Below are 18,675 nucleotides of genomic sequence, written 5' to 3'. Positions count from 1 at the left end.
TGAAGGAAATGCTGTCAAACAAAAGCCAGAGTCAAAGGAGAAGACAATGTGAGTTTTCCATCCGATTCCTCGTTAAAAGGCTGATACGACTCAACAAAACTGTGAACCCTTAAATTCCAATCAGAATTGTTTGAAAATAGAGGCGTATTTGGCCAAGTATTTTCCTTTCTCTCTATATAGGATCAGTTATTTTGTCCAGAAGTATTCATACTCATAAGAAATGTTCTATACTGTGGTGTTACAGTTATGTTATATAATTGTAATGCAGAACAAATTAAAACTGATCTAGATCTCTTTTTCCAAGAAGTTGACACTACTGGAAAACACACTATCCCCAAATCCTCAAACTTTCAAAAACTTATTTTATGAGCTCTGTTGAAGAATTTCCTTAATTTTTTCCTGAAGGAAGAAAAGTTATTTTGAAGTAGACTAAAAACATTCACGCTTTAAATAAAATAAAAATGGCCTAAAATGCAGAATACACTCTGAAATAATCTTGGGCGTTACATAGCAAGTTGACCAACATATTACATTCAACACTGGGAAAGAAAATATATGATGAAACACAATTCATACATTCTTCTGAATGTACAAATTTACAGATGTATAATATCTCAATTTCATTACATTTCAGGACAAATTTACAAAACATTTTATTTCTTTAAATTCTGTGCTGGTCAGCCAATACTTTGCATATGGAGTCCAAAATGCAAGCTTGGGTGACTGTCCTTGGGAGGGAAAAGGCTGGTGGAAAAATGAATTACATCTTTGTCATGTTCGCATTAGGCTGAATGATCAAGGTGAAGTCATGCCAAGTGTTGGGTCTCCTCAGTAACTGTTGCCAAGGCAGCCCAGAAGAAAAAGACATGCCTGCAGTATCTGCTGAAGGAAAATATCGCGTCAACATTTACCCACAACATCCTGAGAAGGTTTTTCACAGAAGCTTGCAAAGTAAGGTGATAAAACACTTATCTAACAAACTACCTCTCGTTCTAACAGTGTTGCAATTAAATGTAACCAAAGGTGAACAGAATGTATTACATCTGTTTCAATCACTTTAGGTGAAACCATTAGTGTTAATATGCTATAATTCAACAACAACAGCCGTTTCTGTCAAGGAATGGCTGGATGGGATCCTTGGATCAATAACTAACTACAAAAGCTAGATAGTAATAAAGCTGTAAATAAAATGAGACAGCACAACATTCTGTCTGAGCAAGTCATATTTTGTTAAAGATAGCGGTCTCAGGAAACACTTTAACCTTTCTGGAACAGCATTTAAAAATAAGGAAAAATAAATGTTTCATTTGTACAGTGTCTTTATGCTCCCAATATTATTGCCAGCATTATCATAATGTTTCATATATGTAACTGGTTTCGTACAGCAGAATGCATAACGGTAGAAAACACTAGTCATTATGTGTTTCTACTTTATTGCCTTTACAATCTTGGATTTCAACAATTTTGTCTGCTTTAAGAATGTTAGATGATTCAAGACCAGAACTGCTCATAAGCAAAGTCACGGCCCCACAATGTACTTGCATTAAAAAAAGTGTGGATATTTAGGTCAGACATGTTTTTGAGATTCCAGTGTTGTCTTAAGTGCTAGTCTAACTTCTAACTCTGGGTAGTTGGGTTTTTGAATATGTAATCTTTATCTGCGGTCAGGGAATGACAGGTTATCCAAAGTTACCTTTCTCTAATCGGACTCCCCCCAGGAAACGATCAGGGCGGCCAAACGGAGCACTATCCCAGACAGAGAGCTCCAGGCTGGAGTCCATGACCTCAGCCTGGTAAATACCACTGAATACCATTGGGTGATTCCACTGGGGGCAGGCCTTCCTCTTCGATAAAGGGGTTTTCTGTTTTATCTCTCTTCCTCCCGGCAGAATGAGACACCTGCACATCAACCACCACATGTTGTCAACAGGAAGTCACTCCTCTTATCAAACCATAAAAGACATACCACAAAAGCTCAGCAAGTATTATATGATATTTTTTACCCTTTGACAAATGAGTTGACTGTCCCATCTGGCCTCAAGGAAGGGAGGTTTTTGGCTCCAATTATAAGAACGCTCAGCTGACCGAGATCGGTCATCTGAATTTGGTTTTCTGTGTGTAAAGAGAGTGATCAGATTAAACCCCTGATAGACACACTCTCACGGTTGCACCATTGCTGTTTGGAGTATGGGCTATTTTACTAGTTAACTGTAACAAGGATTGTCTAAGAGGCAGCATAAAATGTTGGGCAAGTTGTGCCAGGGTTATGCAATTGAGAGTGTTAGCTTGTTCCTGGATTTCTGCACAAAAATGACCAATTTAAGTGATTGTGATCTTGCAGTACTGTCAAGGAGAACTGCATATCTCCACCAGTCGATCCTAACCTACCACCTACAGGCATTGAGGGAATTGCAATGGACAAAATAGCAGATGCTTCTGCCAAGTGTAATGTTACAAAGGAAAGCATGTGTTGTCCTCGTGCTATGTGGCTTTAAGGGGCTCACAGTGATAAAGTCAAGTTGACTAAAATTTGGAGGCTCCAGTTTAAAAAGATGACAACAATGCTGATTTCCCATTACAAAAGCTATTATTGTACTACTGTATATTTGTAAATTGACTATAAAAAATCTCTTGAATTAAGTTTTGCTGCTTAGGCCAACTTCAAAGTAATCACTTAATGAAAACTGCAGATATCGGACAGGAAGTGAATAATCATTACAGTGCTAAAATTACCCAAGGTTATGTGCAGTTCTAAAAGAAACATCTGTCAACAAAAGATATATATATATAGCTTCTTAATCTTTATATAATCTTAAAATGTTCTAAACATTTAAAAAAAACACTTTCTTCTTATGTTATTTCAGCCTTCTATTATTTAAACTGATACTTGACCAGATATTTTAAAATACACCAGTTTGCAATGACACTGTTAGTCTGAAGTAAGAAATAATTTCATAATTTACCTTCCTTTCCAAAGTGTATGCCAGAGCCTTGTGGCAGTGAACTGAACTTGACTTTTATCATGAGTTCTCCGTTGTATTGCTCTGGAACACATTCTTCATACCTGTCAGGCTGGTCAGAGATAACCACTTTAACCAAGTAATCAGATCTAAAAGAAGCAGGATCTTCTCTGAGCTGTAGCGGTTTATGTCTTCAACAAAATTCAGAGGAAGCTGGGTAATGATTATACTTATTAAAATAGATAGCAAATGAGGAAGTGATTTTAGGTTGGGGCTAAATGTAATCAAATGAACAGTGGACTTTTCACACTATATACTGTAAGTGATATTACAGTACTAACACTGAAATGAACTAATTATCAGGGTTTTGATATAGAGCTATGGTAGGGACGTAAAGGTTAGCGGTTTGGCTCTTCCCTGGTGATTAGAAGAAGCCCTAATTTGTTCAAATAATGCATCACAATCTCGATACCTGTAAAGGGGAGTAATGATCAGGCCTGGGAAACCCAGAGGTTTATTAAAGTCCCCTAGGAGTTTTTGTTTTTCTTTAGTCTGTGCCCACACGGTCAACTGTGTTGTACTATGCAGGCACAGAGGAGTCAACTGCAATATCATTTTGTAAAGTGGTCTGTGAAAAATTGTGAATTGTAAATAATAGATTTATTGATATTGTATAATCAAATATTATCCAAAAACAATTAATAGAAAACATCTGTTTTGTTTTTCCTAACTATGTAGTGCCCTTTAAACGTCTCAGTAGTTTAAAACACTGTAAATATATTTATTTATCCTATTCAGAGAAAGGATTATAAAAAAGTGTACAGCTCCATTCCTAGACAACTGCAATCCAGCAGTTGTTATAGGTTTCTTTGTAACTCAAGCTCCTTAAGAACTGAGTAAAAGTACTAATTCAGTTATTCCAATAATTAGGTAGTGCATGGTTACCTACAGACCTCCAGAACTGCAATCTGAACCACTAAGGCACACATTTAAAGAAAGAATAAATACCAGCAGAGCTTAGGGATTTATAGCTAATGTGAGGTACTCAAATATTCTCTGAGCTTTTTCATAAAAGAGCTATTTCATTTAAAAGAAGCTAATATGTAGACGCATTATCTTCCTAATTGCAAAATCAAGTCCAGTGTACTCGGGGACAACTGTAGTTTGTGCAAAAGTAGTAAAACAAGGCACAGTGATAACAAAACCATTACTTTTAGGTCACTATTCCACAACAAATTGTTGTATTAAGCTGAGTAATGAAATGAGGAGTGAGAAAAGTGGTGTGGTGGTCTGTATTATGGTGTGAAAGCAAAGTTAAGTATTCGGGGTTACCTTGGAACTGAGCTGGTACCAGATGTGGGATTGAGTGGAGTTGTCCTCGAATTTCCAGCAATCCAGAGAGATGAGGACCTCTCCCAGGAATACTTTGCGCTTCAGTGTTCCAGAGTGCCAGAGGGAAGCCTGTAGAGTTCTTGTTTCCAGTTGGGAACGCTCTATGTTGTACTGTTTTAAGTCACAGGAGGTGAAAAAGAATTTGTCAGACAACAAATAGAAATGAGGCAATTCTAACTGGGCATAGCGAATTCTTACCATGATGATGCTTTTCTCACCTTTTATATCTGATGAATGGTGTTGTATATTTCTGCAACCAGAACATTATAAATGAAACAAATGATCTGAATGATTTCAGCTCTGTGTGAGATCTCGGTAACGGTAAATAGAGGGGTCTGGTTTAATGACTGAGGGTGACGAAGAATTCCATACTGTATGTGTATTTGGTTTCTTTCCTAGCTGACAAAATGGCAGCCTGACCATAAGGACAAGGCTGAAGAAATGCCTCATATTTGTGAAAAATGATCCAGGGAGTGGCTGCAATGGTATAGAGGGGAAGTGGGGGAAAAGGGACGTTCAAAGGGATGTCCAGAAGGTGAAAGAGATATATGTGTGTGTATATATATATAGAAGAGAGGAAATGGACGGTATTAGAAATTAACCTCAATCCTGACCCTCTCTTAACTCATCAGATACAATGATGTGGTTGAAAAACAAAAACAAAATGTTTCCCAAAAGGCAATTAAAACTAAAGATGACTAGAACAACTTAACTTACTAATTTTAATGATTTTGACAACATTTTAGTAAAATATGAGGCTATTCATCAAACTTTAACTACACAATCTACATATTACATGACTCTATTAATGGGAAATCTCCTTACTCTAAAAGTCTCATTAAAAACTGGGTCCACTGTGTTCTTCTTCACTGCCGTCTTCAATTTACTGTGAGGAGACTTGTCTGGAAGAAGGTAGATCTTGACATACCTGCGTATCACAGAAGAGGCATTTGAAGGTGCAAGAAAATTATAATGTGCTTCATTTTATATTAATTTAAAGACCTGCAAACTAATAAGTAGTTACAAGCTAAGCACTTAAACAGGAATTTCTTCGATTTCATATGTTATTCACTCATTTACTTCCAAAAACAGGAACTTTCTTTTGGCTCTGGGGATTCTTTTTCTTTTTTCTGTAGACTCAACACTTACTGTAGGCTTCCAGGTTACTCATTCCAGCCTTAATTTAAACTCAAGATTTAATTTTCCTAATCCTGGATCCAAGATTGAATATAGTAATAAAACTTTTAAAAACATATTTTGCAAACTGCACACTTGTTAACTTACGGATTGCACCTTTTCCTCTTTGTATCGCCATAGGCCAGGTTTTTACATGCTCTAACGGAGATTTCTAAACAGGAGAGTTTGAAATTATACGCAATGGACAGCTCAATCTCGCCCGTTACACTGGCTTTGTCGAAGTTTCCAAGTTCCGTGCAAGTGCTGCTGATACTGCATATACTTTCCTAAATGTGAAACATGAAAAGAGGAAATACTAATATATTAACCATCTTTTAACAATGAAACAGATCAAACCTTAGATAAAAAACAGCATGCACTCTGTTCTAGAAGTAGCATATATTCTGGGGGGTTTTCTCACAGTGTTTTTCCAATGTCTTGATATAAGCACTTTTAACAAGAACTGACCCGTTTCTTTCCTTCCGAGTAGAGATGGCTTGTAGGTCTGCCTTCATTTACATTTGACTTTAAATCTTCCTTATTGTCGGTCTTCTTTGACAGGATGGGAAGGCTGGGAACTTTCGTCAACTGTGACAAAAAGAGCGTATCATCCAAGATAGTTCATTTACATGAAATTCTAGCATGCAATTAAAGGAAATACTGTAAAATTACTGAATCTAGGTTCTTGGCAGCTAATGTTAGAACAATGTAAGAATATAAGAAAGATTCCACGAGAAGTGCCCATTCAACTCATGTACTGTAGCTCATTAAGTAGTTGATCTAAGGATCTTATTTTGCCGATAGCTTTCTTCAGAAAAGAGCTATCAGCTTCAACCATATCACTGGGTAGCTTGTTCCATGTGCCCTCAGTAACAATTCTCAAATTATCAAAGATCAATTATAATTAAGATAATTATCAATTATCAATCAATTTTCATTATTACATAAATTGTGTAGATATTTTATCATTGATTACTTGTTATAATACTGCTGCATATAACAAAAAATATGAATACACTTATGGGGAAGCTGGTGAGTCACCCAGGTCTTTTTACTCAGTGATGACATTTGTGAATTTTTTTCATTTATAAACCCACCACCCCAACACACTTTTTATCCCCAGGACTATTAAAGACAGCTTTTCCATCCTACAGGATCATCCCTCCATTGGGGCCCTCTTTTCTGACCACCCCCTTGCAACAGAGCTCGCTGTATCACCTGCAAGTACATATCTAACACCACACTCATTTAAGGCCCCTCAGGACAGCTCTGGATCACTCGGATGACATCTTGTACCTCCAGCAACCTTATTTACTGTATCTAATACACTTCTGACATGAAATGGGAACTGACATGAAATGTTTGTTTTGTAATAAATGTAATTTTTGTAAACTGACAAAAGTACATTTGACTTTTTACTACAGACAGTACATGTGATTGTAATAAAGTTACTGTGGCAAGAGTGAAGGAAATAAAGCATGATGATCACTTATCCACAAGTACCTTTCACAAGGAGGGGTTGAAAAGGAAATTACAAGAAAAACTGTGTCCGCAGACCACAATCAACAGGCACAGAGGGAAATAAAGTAGCTTGAAAAACAAAAGTGGTCATCACAGGTAACGAAAAGCATTACAACATGAGCAGAGCAATTATTTTAAAGTCTAGGGTGACCAAAAAACAGCTATCAGTTATCTCCAGCAACATACAGTAATATGATGGAGAAAACTACAGTACATTTCAAAACACCTTTATAAAGAAAAAGTTACTAGAATTTACATTATCCTGAAAAACAAAATGGACACTGAACCTTAAGATTCACAGTAGCAGATGTTACGTAAGGTAGGAAATTGTATAATGTCAAATTGTAAATCTTGGGTGCATAAATGTAAAGAAATTGTGTTATTTTTACAGTGTAGGGAGTAGCTATAGTAAAGATCCAGTATTGTTTCATTCTTAAAACTAATTCAATATGTTCAGGAGGGAACATTTATATATTGTAACGCAACGGGGGCTCAGGCGGGCGCCCTTGCCGCATTAAGTCGGCCCCATCCCGACTGAGGCTCGAACCCGGGACTCCCGCGTCTCTCTGCAGCGACCTAGCCCCGTGAGCTAAAGAGAGATCTCTCTACAGCCCAGTAGCTGTAGTCCTGCTATCACAGGGAAGGGCGGTGACATCACCTGCTCTGGTACGCCGGCTCTTACACAGTGCCTGTCGGCCGTATGCGTTACACTCTCCCCCGCTTAAATCGCCTAACGGGGCTAGGTCGCTGCAGAGAGACGCGGGAGTCCCGGGTTCGAGCCTCCAGTCGGGATGGGGCCGAACTAATGCGGCAAGGGCGCCCGCCTGAGCCCCCGTTGCGTTACATTGGTGTCAGAAGCGGGGTGGGATAGCCCTTCGCCGGGGACGGCGATTTAAGCGGGGGAGAGTGTAACGCTTACGGCCGCCAGGTACTGTGTAAGAGCCGGCGTACCAGAGCAGGTGACATCACCGCCCTTCCCTGTGATAGCAGGACTACAGCTACTGGGCTGTGCAGAGATCTCTCTTTAGCTCATGGGGCTGGGTCGCTGCAGAGAGACGCGGGAGTCCCGGGTTCGAGCCTCAGTCGGGATGGGGCCGACCTAATGCGGCGAGGGCGCCCGCCTGAGCCCCCGTTGCGTTACAATATAATTGTCATAAAATAAATTACACAGCCATTTACATTGGGGAATCGGGAAGGAGACTCGGAGACCGCTTCAGAGAACATTTTAGGGCTGTGAAGATTATAGATTTCTCCAAGCCTATTGTTTCTCATTTCATCTCTGATGGCCATGATCACACTAATCTCTCCGGCTGTATTCTCAAAGATGGTTATCCTAAGTCCCACATCAGAAAGACTACAGAAACTAAAATTATCCTGCAGCTAGGATCACACCTTCTCTCAACGACAGACTAATTGCCTTCTAAATTCTCTCTATTCATTGTAGGTTTCATTTCACACCTCTCTTCACATATCCTGACTTCACACCTCCTGATTGGCCTATCTTTCTGTCCCCTGCCCCCGCCTCTCGCTCCTCCTCTCTCCCAGCTTTTGTTCTCCCACTACATTACCTTTGCTTACTGCCCTGTCTTTCTCACACCTGAAGAAGGCTCCATGGCCAAAACATTGTGTTTTCTTTCTTCTCTTTTCAGCATGGAATAAACCTATTACTTGTTCCTTTGCAGCCTACGCATGCTGATGCAGCTACCCACCTGAACATATTTATAGACTGTTTTTTTATTGTAGGAAAATGTTAATGAGTGTTTCTTTAAATGTGTAATATACCAGTATTAGTTGTTTGCAAATGCGGTTAACTATTTCCTCACCAAGAAGACATTTTCAGCTCTGGTGTTCTATTAACACTGAGAAATTGGAGGTTGCTTTTTCACCTTGAAAATCAGTAGGAAAAACACAGGGTTCTGAAAATTATTTTTTTTAAATGGCTGGCATCATTGGAAGTTGAATATGTTAAGTAAATTAATCTGTTAATTGAAGATTCCCGTCTACGAATCACATTCAAGAAAAGGGATCTCGCACGATCAATGCATTTCTAAGGACATCAGGAAAAATCAATGTAAAACATGCAAAGCATTGAATCTGTTAACTATAAATTAACTGTGCTTAGATCTTAAATACTCCCTGGGACATGAATCAAGGAAGAAAAATCAAATTGGAAATGCATATCATAAACTTCTACTTCTGTACTTCCTCGGAAGACTGAGTCCAAAGAATCCTATTCTTCTTCAAGCAAGCCTGTGTTTTGCATTACTGAACACTGATCACATCTTAAGACAATCATATTATTATTTCTGTGGGAACATTTGGAAATTTGCACACGAAATGGAGTTTATAACAGAAGTTTGGGAGGGATGACAACAACCAAACTCAATCAGACTCTGCTGTCGGTAATTAGAAACCACTCCCGATGTAATTTCCTCTCCTACAACACTATAAATACTGTATGTGTCCCTCGCATACACCTTTTTGCAGCCCACCTCCACCCCTTGGGGGTCCTGGCCTCCTCGTCCTCTGGCCAGGAGGTTAGATCACAGCCAAGTGGATTAAGCCACATTTTGACTTAATGCTCCATAATCCTTTCAGGCACTTTATTCTTGGGTGTTTTTTGTTTTGCGTTATGCAATTCACTAGGAATAACAAGTCCAGCAGTTCTTTTGAACATCATGAATGCGCTTGGATGTCTCGTTCCCTCTCTTACCGGTGCTGGCTTGTTGATGGCTGGGTCGGACAAACTCCTGCGCTCCTTCCTGGGGCTCTCCCCATAGTCCGCGGTCAGGAGGGAGCGGTCCACTGTCACGTCATTCTGAGATTTGGAGAGTTCTGAAGCCAAGCAAACAAAGAACACTATTCTAATGCGACACTGAACACTTCACATTGCTTTTTTTTGTGTGTGAGATCTAACGAAGCAAGATTCCCACAAGCCAGAAAGGGAGTGAATGGACATACTGTAGGCTGTACTTTCATTTAAATGTACAGTATATTCTTAGAAATGTAAATATAATCTTATTTGTTGGTCTTTAAGAATGGGATATCTTAATGATACAGATCTAATTAAATTAGTTACTGTAATTTACTTGAGTTTAACTATTTGGATTACTTGCCAAGATGAATGATTGTTTGCTAAACACAGTTGTCAGTATGCATCATTAACAAGGTGTTGAAATGTCTGCATGACAATGTGACGAAAGCCATTCAAAAATAAAGACATGTACGGTAGAAAAGCTCTTACTTTTCATGTGCGTGGTGAGTGATAGGAAGAGGTTTTCTACTGATCTAGTAAATCCTTTTGAATTCTGAAGTCCCTGCAAGATACAGAATATTGAACAAATTAAGATTTGTTTAGATTTTATAGTACTCCATTATTCAGTAGCCTAAACTAGATTATGCCACAAGACAGAGATCAAATCACTTTGGCATAATGCTATTGGTTTATTAACTGAATTTATTATTTATACTGAATAAAATGCAGTACTGGTAAACTGCTTGTCTGTTGTCCTTAATATGATAAGCACAAAAAAAACTTTAGGAATCATTATACTTTCATATTTTACTTTACAAATAGTGGGGGGGGGGGGACTACATTTCAAAACCAAGACCTTCTCATTTCTTAATATGGCGATTGACTAGAATGATTTGAGAAGCAAACTTGAAAATAAAAATGGAATGGAAGGCATTGTGATATACAGTGTAAGGCTATTTCAAATGTAGGAAGTATAAAGTGAGACATAAACCAGTTATAATTTAATTAATTTAAATAATTGACTGTATTTTGGAATTAGCATTATATAACAGGTATTTTAATTAAATATTAAGTATACATAATGTATTAAGCAGCTTAATACATAACATATTCAGTTTGTCAATATCTTACTCCAGGTTTGCTCAAGTAAATGGATGTGTCTTCCAGAAATGGTGGTGGAGTAGGAGGGACAATGGATATATTACTGAAAAAAAACACAATAGGACATTTCAGTTCCTACATGGTTTGAGTTAAAAATCAATACTATTTTTCTTAGTTACAGAGATGAAGATTCTTTGTAGTTTTCTCTGTAGATAAGAGAAAACATGTACATCTGGTTGGTAACATCAGGTGTTAATGGGCATTGACAGCCCAGATTTAAACACTACCCTATCTAGGACTGCTCACAACAGTGCAATTTTTAGAACTTGTCAACATGGATTTCACCTCTATATTACAATAGAGAACTGCAACAGCAGCAATCTGGTTCACCCATCCCAGTATCTACCAGCCCTTGCCTTAGTTTTTGAGATCTGAAGAAGTAAGGATAGAAAATAGTAATGCAATGCTTTCTTAAATTTAGGAAGCTATACACATTGAAATTACAAATAGCCCCCTTCTACAAGCATCATGTAACACTGATAGCAGACTTTTTCTGTCCAGAAATACCAGTTTTACTGTAGCAGTGATATACCCTCTTCCCAGAAACTGTGATTAGTACTAAGTGATTAACATGAAGGAGGTAGATTTGCTTTATTTAATGCAGTTCTTAGAGTTAATAGAGTAGATATTGTAACTTCATTTGACTTACCTTAATCTCTGATAGGACTTTAATAGCTTTTCGCCAACCGTCTCCTGTTTGTCTGCGAGATCAGAGAAGTGATTTACAGATTCATTATCCGAATGGATTAATTTCTGGATAAATTTCATTACTGTTGTTATGAAGAGAGGATATTTTTTTAAATAAGCCTGATAAATGCTTTTTCATATGGAAGGAAGAGGTGGTGTTTCTCATCAATACAAAATTAAAGAAAAACAGTTGTATAATAGAATCCAATCTGCTTCCTGGTTTTTGCAATGCCACACTAAGTCAAAGTCATGGGGCATCTGCAGTCAACTCCAGAACTGACTATCTCTGAAGTTTACAGAGACATTCTGTATGCTTATTTACAAGAAGAGTTTTTTATCCATATTGGGTGATGCACTGTGCAGCATTATAATGACCCAAAACAAACAGCCAAGTAGTAACCGAGTAGTTTTTCAGGAGGGAAAAAAAGAAACCTTTGACAGGTCATGTCAAAATCTTGATTTTAAATCCAATTCTGCACATACTGTATTCTACATTCCGAAGAAATAATAATAACCCACGAATGGGCAAAAACGCCAAAGTGGCTGCAGCAAAGGCTTGGAAAAGCACCTAAAATGCTCATGCAGTGCTCAGTGAGCTCAATTAATGCCTCCAAAGCAAAAGCAGCCACATACTAACTTACATTCTTTCACAATTTAAAGTGAATGTATCTCAGTACCTATTGTCGCTTAAAATCGCTGTTTGATTAAAACAAAGCTTAAGCCTCTTAACTGCAATTTTGTCTTCAAATAGCTCATTGCTCTAGATTAAGCTTTGGCAGTGTCAGATGAGATTTTCATTTGTAATGTCAGACAAATACCATCATTTATTGAATTAAACAGTGTTCAAAATGTATACAAACTTACAATGTAGCAGCAAGGCACATAATTAAACTAGGAGTTTTATTATAGATTTCTAATCTTTCTGTTGGCTTGACCAGTGAATAAACCCAGGCCTCTGCATAAACTACTGTACATGTCCTGTGTCTGGACTTTAACTTTTAGTTATAGATGCCCAGCCACTGACATCTATATGTCTGCACATCAGGCACCATAAGTGATCCCAGCAGCAGGCCCTGGAAAATCATCCAAAAAATGACCAACCAAAAAGGAAAGAGGAGTTTGAATGTTCTCCTCATGTTTGCATGGGTTTCCTCTGAGTGCTTCAGTTTCCTCCTACAGTCCGAAGATGCACGGGAAAATTGGCCCTGCTGTGAGTGTGTGTGTGTGTGTCTGTGTGTGCCCTGCAATGGACTGGCATGTTGTTCAGGGTGTATCCTGTCTTGTGTTTATTGCTTGCTCCGGCACCCTCACAATCCATGAAATGGGAGAAGTGGTTAGAAAATGGATGGATGAAAATTTTATAGATATGTTTAACTCTGAGTTTTATAATTCCTGTCTTTGTGATTCTTGATTGTACAATCAGCCATTGGTATCAAAGCAAATTTCATATACTATTACTTGTGTTGGTTTGATATGCATGTTTATGTATTGTATTAATAAACTGTGTTTTTAAAATATGGTCTGATATTACTTGTCATTCTGACTGATTGATCATTAATAACCACATTACAATTTCATATAGTGGGAGTAAATTAATCCATTGCATCTCTACATAATTAAAAAAACCAAATTACTACATTATTACTGTTTACTGCGTTAAAAAAATAAACAAACCTGCTTCGATGGGAAATTTCTTTGCTCTTTCTTCCAAGAACCATTCGCCAGATCTTATTTTAACTTCTCTGCAGGGGAAAAAAAGACGTGTTTGTCTTTTTTTGTTGTGTTGTAGTTTTCATTTAGGGGGTTAAGTGTGAATACAATTAATACGTTTAAGAACAGGAAGGGCTGTTCGTACTAGAACTCGTCAGAATCACTTTCCGTGGATGTCTTGTGAAACCTCTAACTGTTGGTGACGAGGCTGTATTAGTTCCTTGACTTTATTCATATTGGCCAGCTGCGCATTTAAACTGAGCTCACCTGTACGCGTAGCAGACTGTGCATTTCCAGACTCTGGCAGTGATGGCGATGCGACATTTGCTGCAGATGCGGTGGCTGCATCCTTTGCATACGGCCCCGCAGTTCCACAGCTTCCCCAGGGGCCTCTGACAGCGGGCGCAGCTCTTCTCGCTGTAATGCTGGGAGAAGCTCTTTGCACCCTTTCGGCGTAGCTCCTGAAGTTCCGACTTCAGTTTTCTGGAAAAGTAAATTCCCCATTTTTCACTTCATCGCATACCACATTCAATTACGCACGAAATTGTTTGAGATTAGTTTTTCAGGAATTGATGTAATTTTATTTCACGACAGGAATGAGGAAGAACGTTGGGTAATTAACTAACATACACTCCTCAGCCCTATTACAAATACTTTATGGTGTAAATTGCTCTTTTTGTTAAAAACAAACTAAACATAACATTTTGAGATACTGTGTGCTTCTGATAATAAAAATGTGTAAATGTATTTACTTTTTTCAGTGACATGTTAATAATGATATACTTGTATCATGAAGAATACTGACAAGATCAGGTCATTCTTATCTCTTTCCAATCTATACCTTTTCTCACGCAGCCCCAACAGCTGCAATGCTCTCTTTGTTTGTGTTACTGGTCAACCTATTTTAGGATTACAGCTGGTATTCTAGTTCAATGCAACTGACAATTCTTACTACTGTAGTAAAAAAAGAACATATTACGTCTATCCTGGCCTCTCTGCAATGCCTTAAAGGTAAAAAAAAAATATATTATTTACATTCAGAGCACTTCATTTTTTCCAATTAGAGTGCACAGCTGAAATACGTTTTTTGCTGTTTGTCTGCAAGATTTTTTTCTTGGGAGGATTTATGAGTCTTATTGGATAAATTTCAACTGATAATAATGATCGAACCTAATTTTAGCTTAATTGTTAAAAACAAGCATAATATTCACTTAATGATTTAAACAATTTTCTGATGAAGTTCATACCTTTGTATTTATATTTGCTTAATTGACCCATGAATTAAACTATAACAGTTTCTGAAATTATATATCACCTACAGGTAGAGACTAGAGGTACTGTAGATACAGTGTTGTTAATCTTGGTCATTGTGTAATTTCTCATTACAGTATATCTGGCTTTTTATAGAGCTTCTACTGAGGAGTAAGTTCAACCAAAAGTGTGCAATAGTTAAGGATAACATCTGACAACTAAGGCTTGATTTGGAGCGGTGCAGGTTTTAAGTAAGCTTTAAACAACCAATATAAAAAACAATACTCCAATGAATGCGTTTGCTTAAAGTAATTTAAAGATCATATGAAACATTAAACTGAATACCAATCATCCCTTGAGGACAATAGTTAATTACTTAATTGATCAATAACTTACAAATGTTTCTAATCTTTAGGAACCGGTGGTAGAGACCTACTACTTACTAGACTGGGGCTCTTGTGAATCAGGGGTGAAACATTTGGTTTTATAGTTATTGACATTTTTCTATTTCCTCAAATACTAAATTCTTTCCATCAGTAACAGCAATATTAATTTTAGTAACATTTTATTTTCTGTTGTGCATGATATTATCAGACAGAACTCCAGATAAACCAATGAAAATCATTTACCTGATCCTCTCTTCTTCCAATGCACGGAGAATCTTATCTCTCTGGAGCACTTCCAGAACCTTCTCCCTTTCCAGTTCCTTCAGGAAACTTAAGTCCATGTTTCCAGCAAGTGAATTATATTTCTGGTTGTGTATATATATTTTTTTGTTTTGAAAGAATGATACACAGATTTTTAATTACAAAGGTGAAAAAAGGCACAGGATTTTTATCTGAAAATTGCAGAGAGCCTTCTCATTGGAACAATATAAATGCAGAGTGAAAGACATCTTCTTTATACCAAGGATTTGAATTTTGCTAAGTTCCTTTTGAAGTTAGGTGTGAAGTTCTTTGTGTTCTTATACTCTTACAGATGAGAGATCTCATTTTCTGCCACAAACAGCTGCCCAGCTCCACATAGTTCTGGAAAGATGATGCTTCCTCCAAAGGTGGTATTTCTGAAAGCCAAATAAGCTTTCGTTTACAGGCAGACTAGGGCATTTTCTAGTCCTGATTTGTCTCTGAAGATGGGGAAATCTGCCACCCTGTCAAGACCTTAAAAAATAAAAAAATATAGAAAGGAAATATTGCTTTCTGAAGGAAATATAAAAGTGCATCAGGCACTTTAATCAGCAGTCTCATAATAGTACCTCAGGATAGAAGGAGAGGAAGCTGGCTTTTGTTTGCTGCATTGATTTTGTAATGATGTGGTCATTTGGCCCATTAAAGAGAAGGTACCCAGTTCCGGATCTTTGCCATAGATTCCATTATCACACACTCACTGCCTTAATGGATAAGAAATGCCTGTCCTCTGTTCAAAATTGTAATTCATGAATGTCATTCAATGAACAAGAGTCTTATCATTCTCCCTCCAGTTTTATGAAAAGAGACAGAAGTAAAACAATTTCAGATTATTTTGCGTTAATTTCCGTTCACAATACCTTTAACAGGCACACATTGACACCATAATTGTGAACTATGTAAATACGTACTCATGAAAAAGACCAGTCTTATCAAGCACTGTGATTCCTCCCATGCAAAGGGAAGATAAAAGCTCCCTTGACTTATCTTTGTGTACCATGATTCAACACAAAATGAGAGCTTTCACAATTACATTTCATGCTCTTTAACCCTGGCCTTCAAGTTCGTATTTGGCCAGCGGAAGAAAAAACAGATATAACAGACAGTACTGGAAATTTGGTGTCAAAGTTTAACTTTTTGAAAATGTTGATATAATATACTGTAGAAGACATCACAGAAACATCCCAAGTTAAAATTTAATTTGATCTTCTCATCATGGCATGATGCTCAATTTTCTATTGTATTCAGTATAAATGAGGGTAGGAATGCTTCTATAGCCAGAGTAAAATCCTAAAGTGCATAAGATAAAATCATATATTATCTATTACTTCTACTATTCTCTTCCTTACTGAGGTCAAGAGTAAGTTTACACTTGGGGTGGCAACCTTCAACCATTTCTTTATATTTAGAAATGTTGCATGGGAATTAGCAGCTTTGTTTAAAGTTCAACTGCAGTTGCAACAGTATAATACTTAGAGGCTACCACAGAACTAGTCCTTCTTTTAGAAAAGCCTTTTAACGGAATCAAGGCTGAACAGGGAGAAAGGCTTTTCTAGGTAGAGAAGAGTTGACTAAATGAGCATTTAGGCGGACCTGCTGTCAAGAAAGGCACATAAACAAAATGACAAGAACTGCAGTGCAGCATAACAGATTTGATTTATTCCTGTCTCACAGTCCTGGTGTATAGTTCAGTGGGACTGATGCATAGAGGGTGCTAGCAAGCAACACCAAATATTGTCCTCATAAATGCAAGCTGCTAATATTGTGTTCTTTTCTTACATCTCCCAGTTTCAATCCAGTATTCAGCCGCTTGCATTATTTTCAAATTTTGTTGCTTTAAGGCTGGCAGTCATGACACTTTTTAAGGTAGCAATTAATATTGGCTATAAACACATACTGTATGTTTTATTAAACAATACTTTTTCAGTCAAGGTTTTTAAGACCTTTATTTTGCAATATTAGGATACAACAACGCAAAAGAAAGATGAGCATCATGCAGTTTACTCACATAATCGAAAGACCGAAACAAGTTTTTATTTCTATTCATAGATATTTTGCTGGAAGGGTAGTGTCTCATCTGATGAAGAAAGCCGAGACTCTGAAGTCATAATGCAAACTGTGAAACTGTGAACAGTCATTTTGCACAATATTTCTACTACGGGGAGAGGTTTAAACTAGAAACCACAGCTTACAGCCTGCTTAACAGATTTATTTAATGGTGTGAGAACAATTTAGAACCCTGCCATAAAGGAAAAAGAAAAACATCTAAGGCTGCAATCTTACAAAATGGTCTGAGATGCATTATGAAAACAAAAATGAAAAACAAATCATGTACCTAATAATATACCATAATCATATACAGTACAATATACTGTATATAGAGTATTATACAGTCTATAGCATGTTTTCTCTTAATCCTTTTCATGGATTGCAAATAAAGGAACTCTTTTAAAGACAACAAGGCTGCTATACTGATCCTGGAATGTAAATTCTTATATACATAGAATGCAGACACTATCTTGGTAAACCTAATATACATACTGTAGTGTCCTATTTAAGTACTGTAGACAGATACTGTATGCCCTTACTGTGGCAAGGGCATAGAGTTTAGTAAGTATCATGGAAACTAATAAAATCCAAGGTTTGAAATGAACAAATCTGAATTAAACAAACAAAAAAAGAAAGATCGACTCAGACAAGCCATTGCCTTCTATGAAGAAGTACACAAAGCAACTACTTTTATACTACTTTATCAGTGGCCAGTCCAGTCCAAAAATGTGCTTTATCTGTTATTTCATTGGTAATGAGCACCTTCAATTCCATGAATATCCTGCTGGTTGTAATGAAGGACAGCGATGAAGTGAAGTTGAAGAAAGAAATACAGAGTATCCCCATTTAATACTAAAAATGATCCTATCAGGGGGCTTAGCCAATCACGGAAATTTAATTTCCTATTAGAGTACTGTGGTCAAAATTTCACTCAATGGCAGCCTCAAAGTCCTTTTATCAGACAAAAGTTATTTATGTACAACTGATGAACAGCGTCTGCACCCTGCCAGACATACAGAACAATATACAGTAAGTCGTTTCAATAATCCTTAATTGTGATATGAGTGAGTTGAACACTTTTTCCAGCAGCTTCTTTTTTATTTGAGCTGCCTTTGAAAACAATCTTCAAAATGGTCATATCAAACACAAACTATCGGGTCAATCAAACTAGTTTACTCGTAGAAGATGTCTTTTTAGGAAAATGTTAAAAGCTTACCTTTTAGCTGTACTGAAGATCAAAAACATTCTGTACTGAGCAGCCCCTGTGGGAGATCTTTTGGTTTAAAAAAAGCTATGCGGGGAAATGCACGTCATCGTCTTTCCTTCC

The 18,675-nt window shown here is 37.3% G+C and overlaps 1 protein-coding gene across 3 annotated transcripts; it reads right to left on the bottom strand.

Moving 5' to 3' along the window:
* Positions 1-628: 628 nt before the first annotated feature.
* On the bottom strand, positions 629-18,647 carry sytl3 (synaptotagmin-like 3). Of its 3 annotated transcripts, none has more exons than XM_015349529.2 (16): positions 18,565-18,647; positions 15,243-15,773; positions 13,630-13,845; positions 13,327-13,394; positions 11,615-11,666; positions 10,936-11,008; positions 10,294-10,366; positions 9,763-9,884; positions 5,997-6,116; positions 5,637-5,815; positions 5,178-5,280; positions 4,293-4,463; positions 2,964-3,072; positions 2,004-2,112; positions 1,694-1,899; positions 629-882 (listed from the first exon to the last, which is right to left on the bottom strand). In XM_015349529.2, the coding sequence occupies exons 2-16, from the start codon at positions 15,338-15,340 to the stop codon at positions 761-763; spliced, it is 1,821 nt and encodes a 606-aa protein (XP_015205015.1). In that variant the 5' UTR covers positions 15,341-15,773; positions 18,565-18,647; the 3' UTR covers positions 629-760. The 3 variants fall into 3 exon arrangements, with proteins under 3 accessions (XP_015205015.1, XP_015205028.1, XP_006626033.2); XM_015349542.2 differs by having other exon boundaries at positions 629-879; XM_006625970.3 differs by having other exon boundaries at positions 15,243-15,676; positions 18,565-18,602.
* Positions 18,648-18,675: the final 28 nt, after the last annotated feature.

The sequence above is a fragment of the Lepisosteus oculatus genome, chromosome 2, assembly GCF_040954835.1.
Source record: "Lepisosteus oculatus isolate fLepOcu1 chromosome 2, fLepOcu1.hap2, whole genome shotgun sequence".
Taxonomy (NCBI): domain Eukaryota; kingdom Metazoa; phylum Chordata; class Actinopteri; order Semionotiformes; family Lepisosteidae; genus Lepisosteus; species Lepisosteus oculatus.
Note: the sequence above shows the minus strand (reverse complement) of the source record. Positions and strands in the feature narration are given on the sequence as shown.

Excerpts from the sequence above, each read along its gene's own strand:
- sytl3 (XM_015349529.2), bottom strand. The coding sequence starts at position 15,340 with ATGGACTTAAGTTTCCTGAAGGAACTGGAAAGGGAGAAGGTTCTGGAA. Across the intron at positions 11,667-13,326 it reads GAAATTTCCCATCGAAGCAG|ACAAACAGGAGACGGTTGGC; the intron begins GTTTGTTTATTT and ends CTGATCTCGCAG. Across the intron at positions 10,367-10,935 it reads TTTACTTGAGCAAACCTGGA|GGACTTCAGAATTCAAAAGG; the intron begins GTAAGATATTGA and ends TGTATCTTGCAG.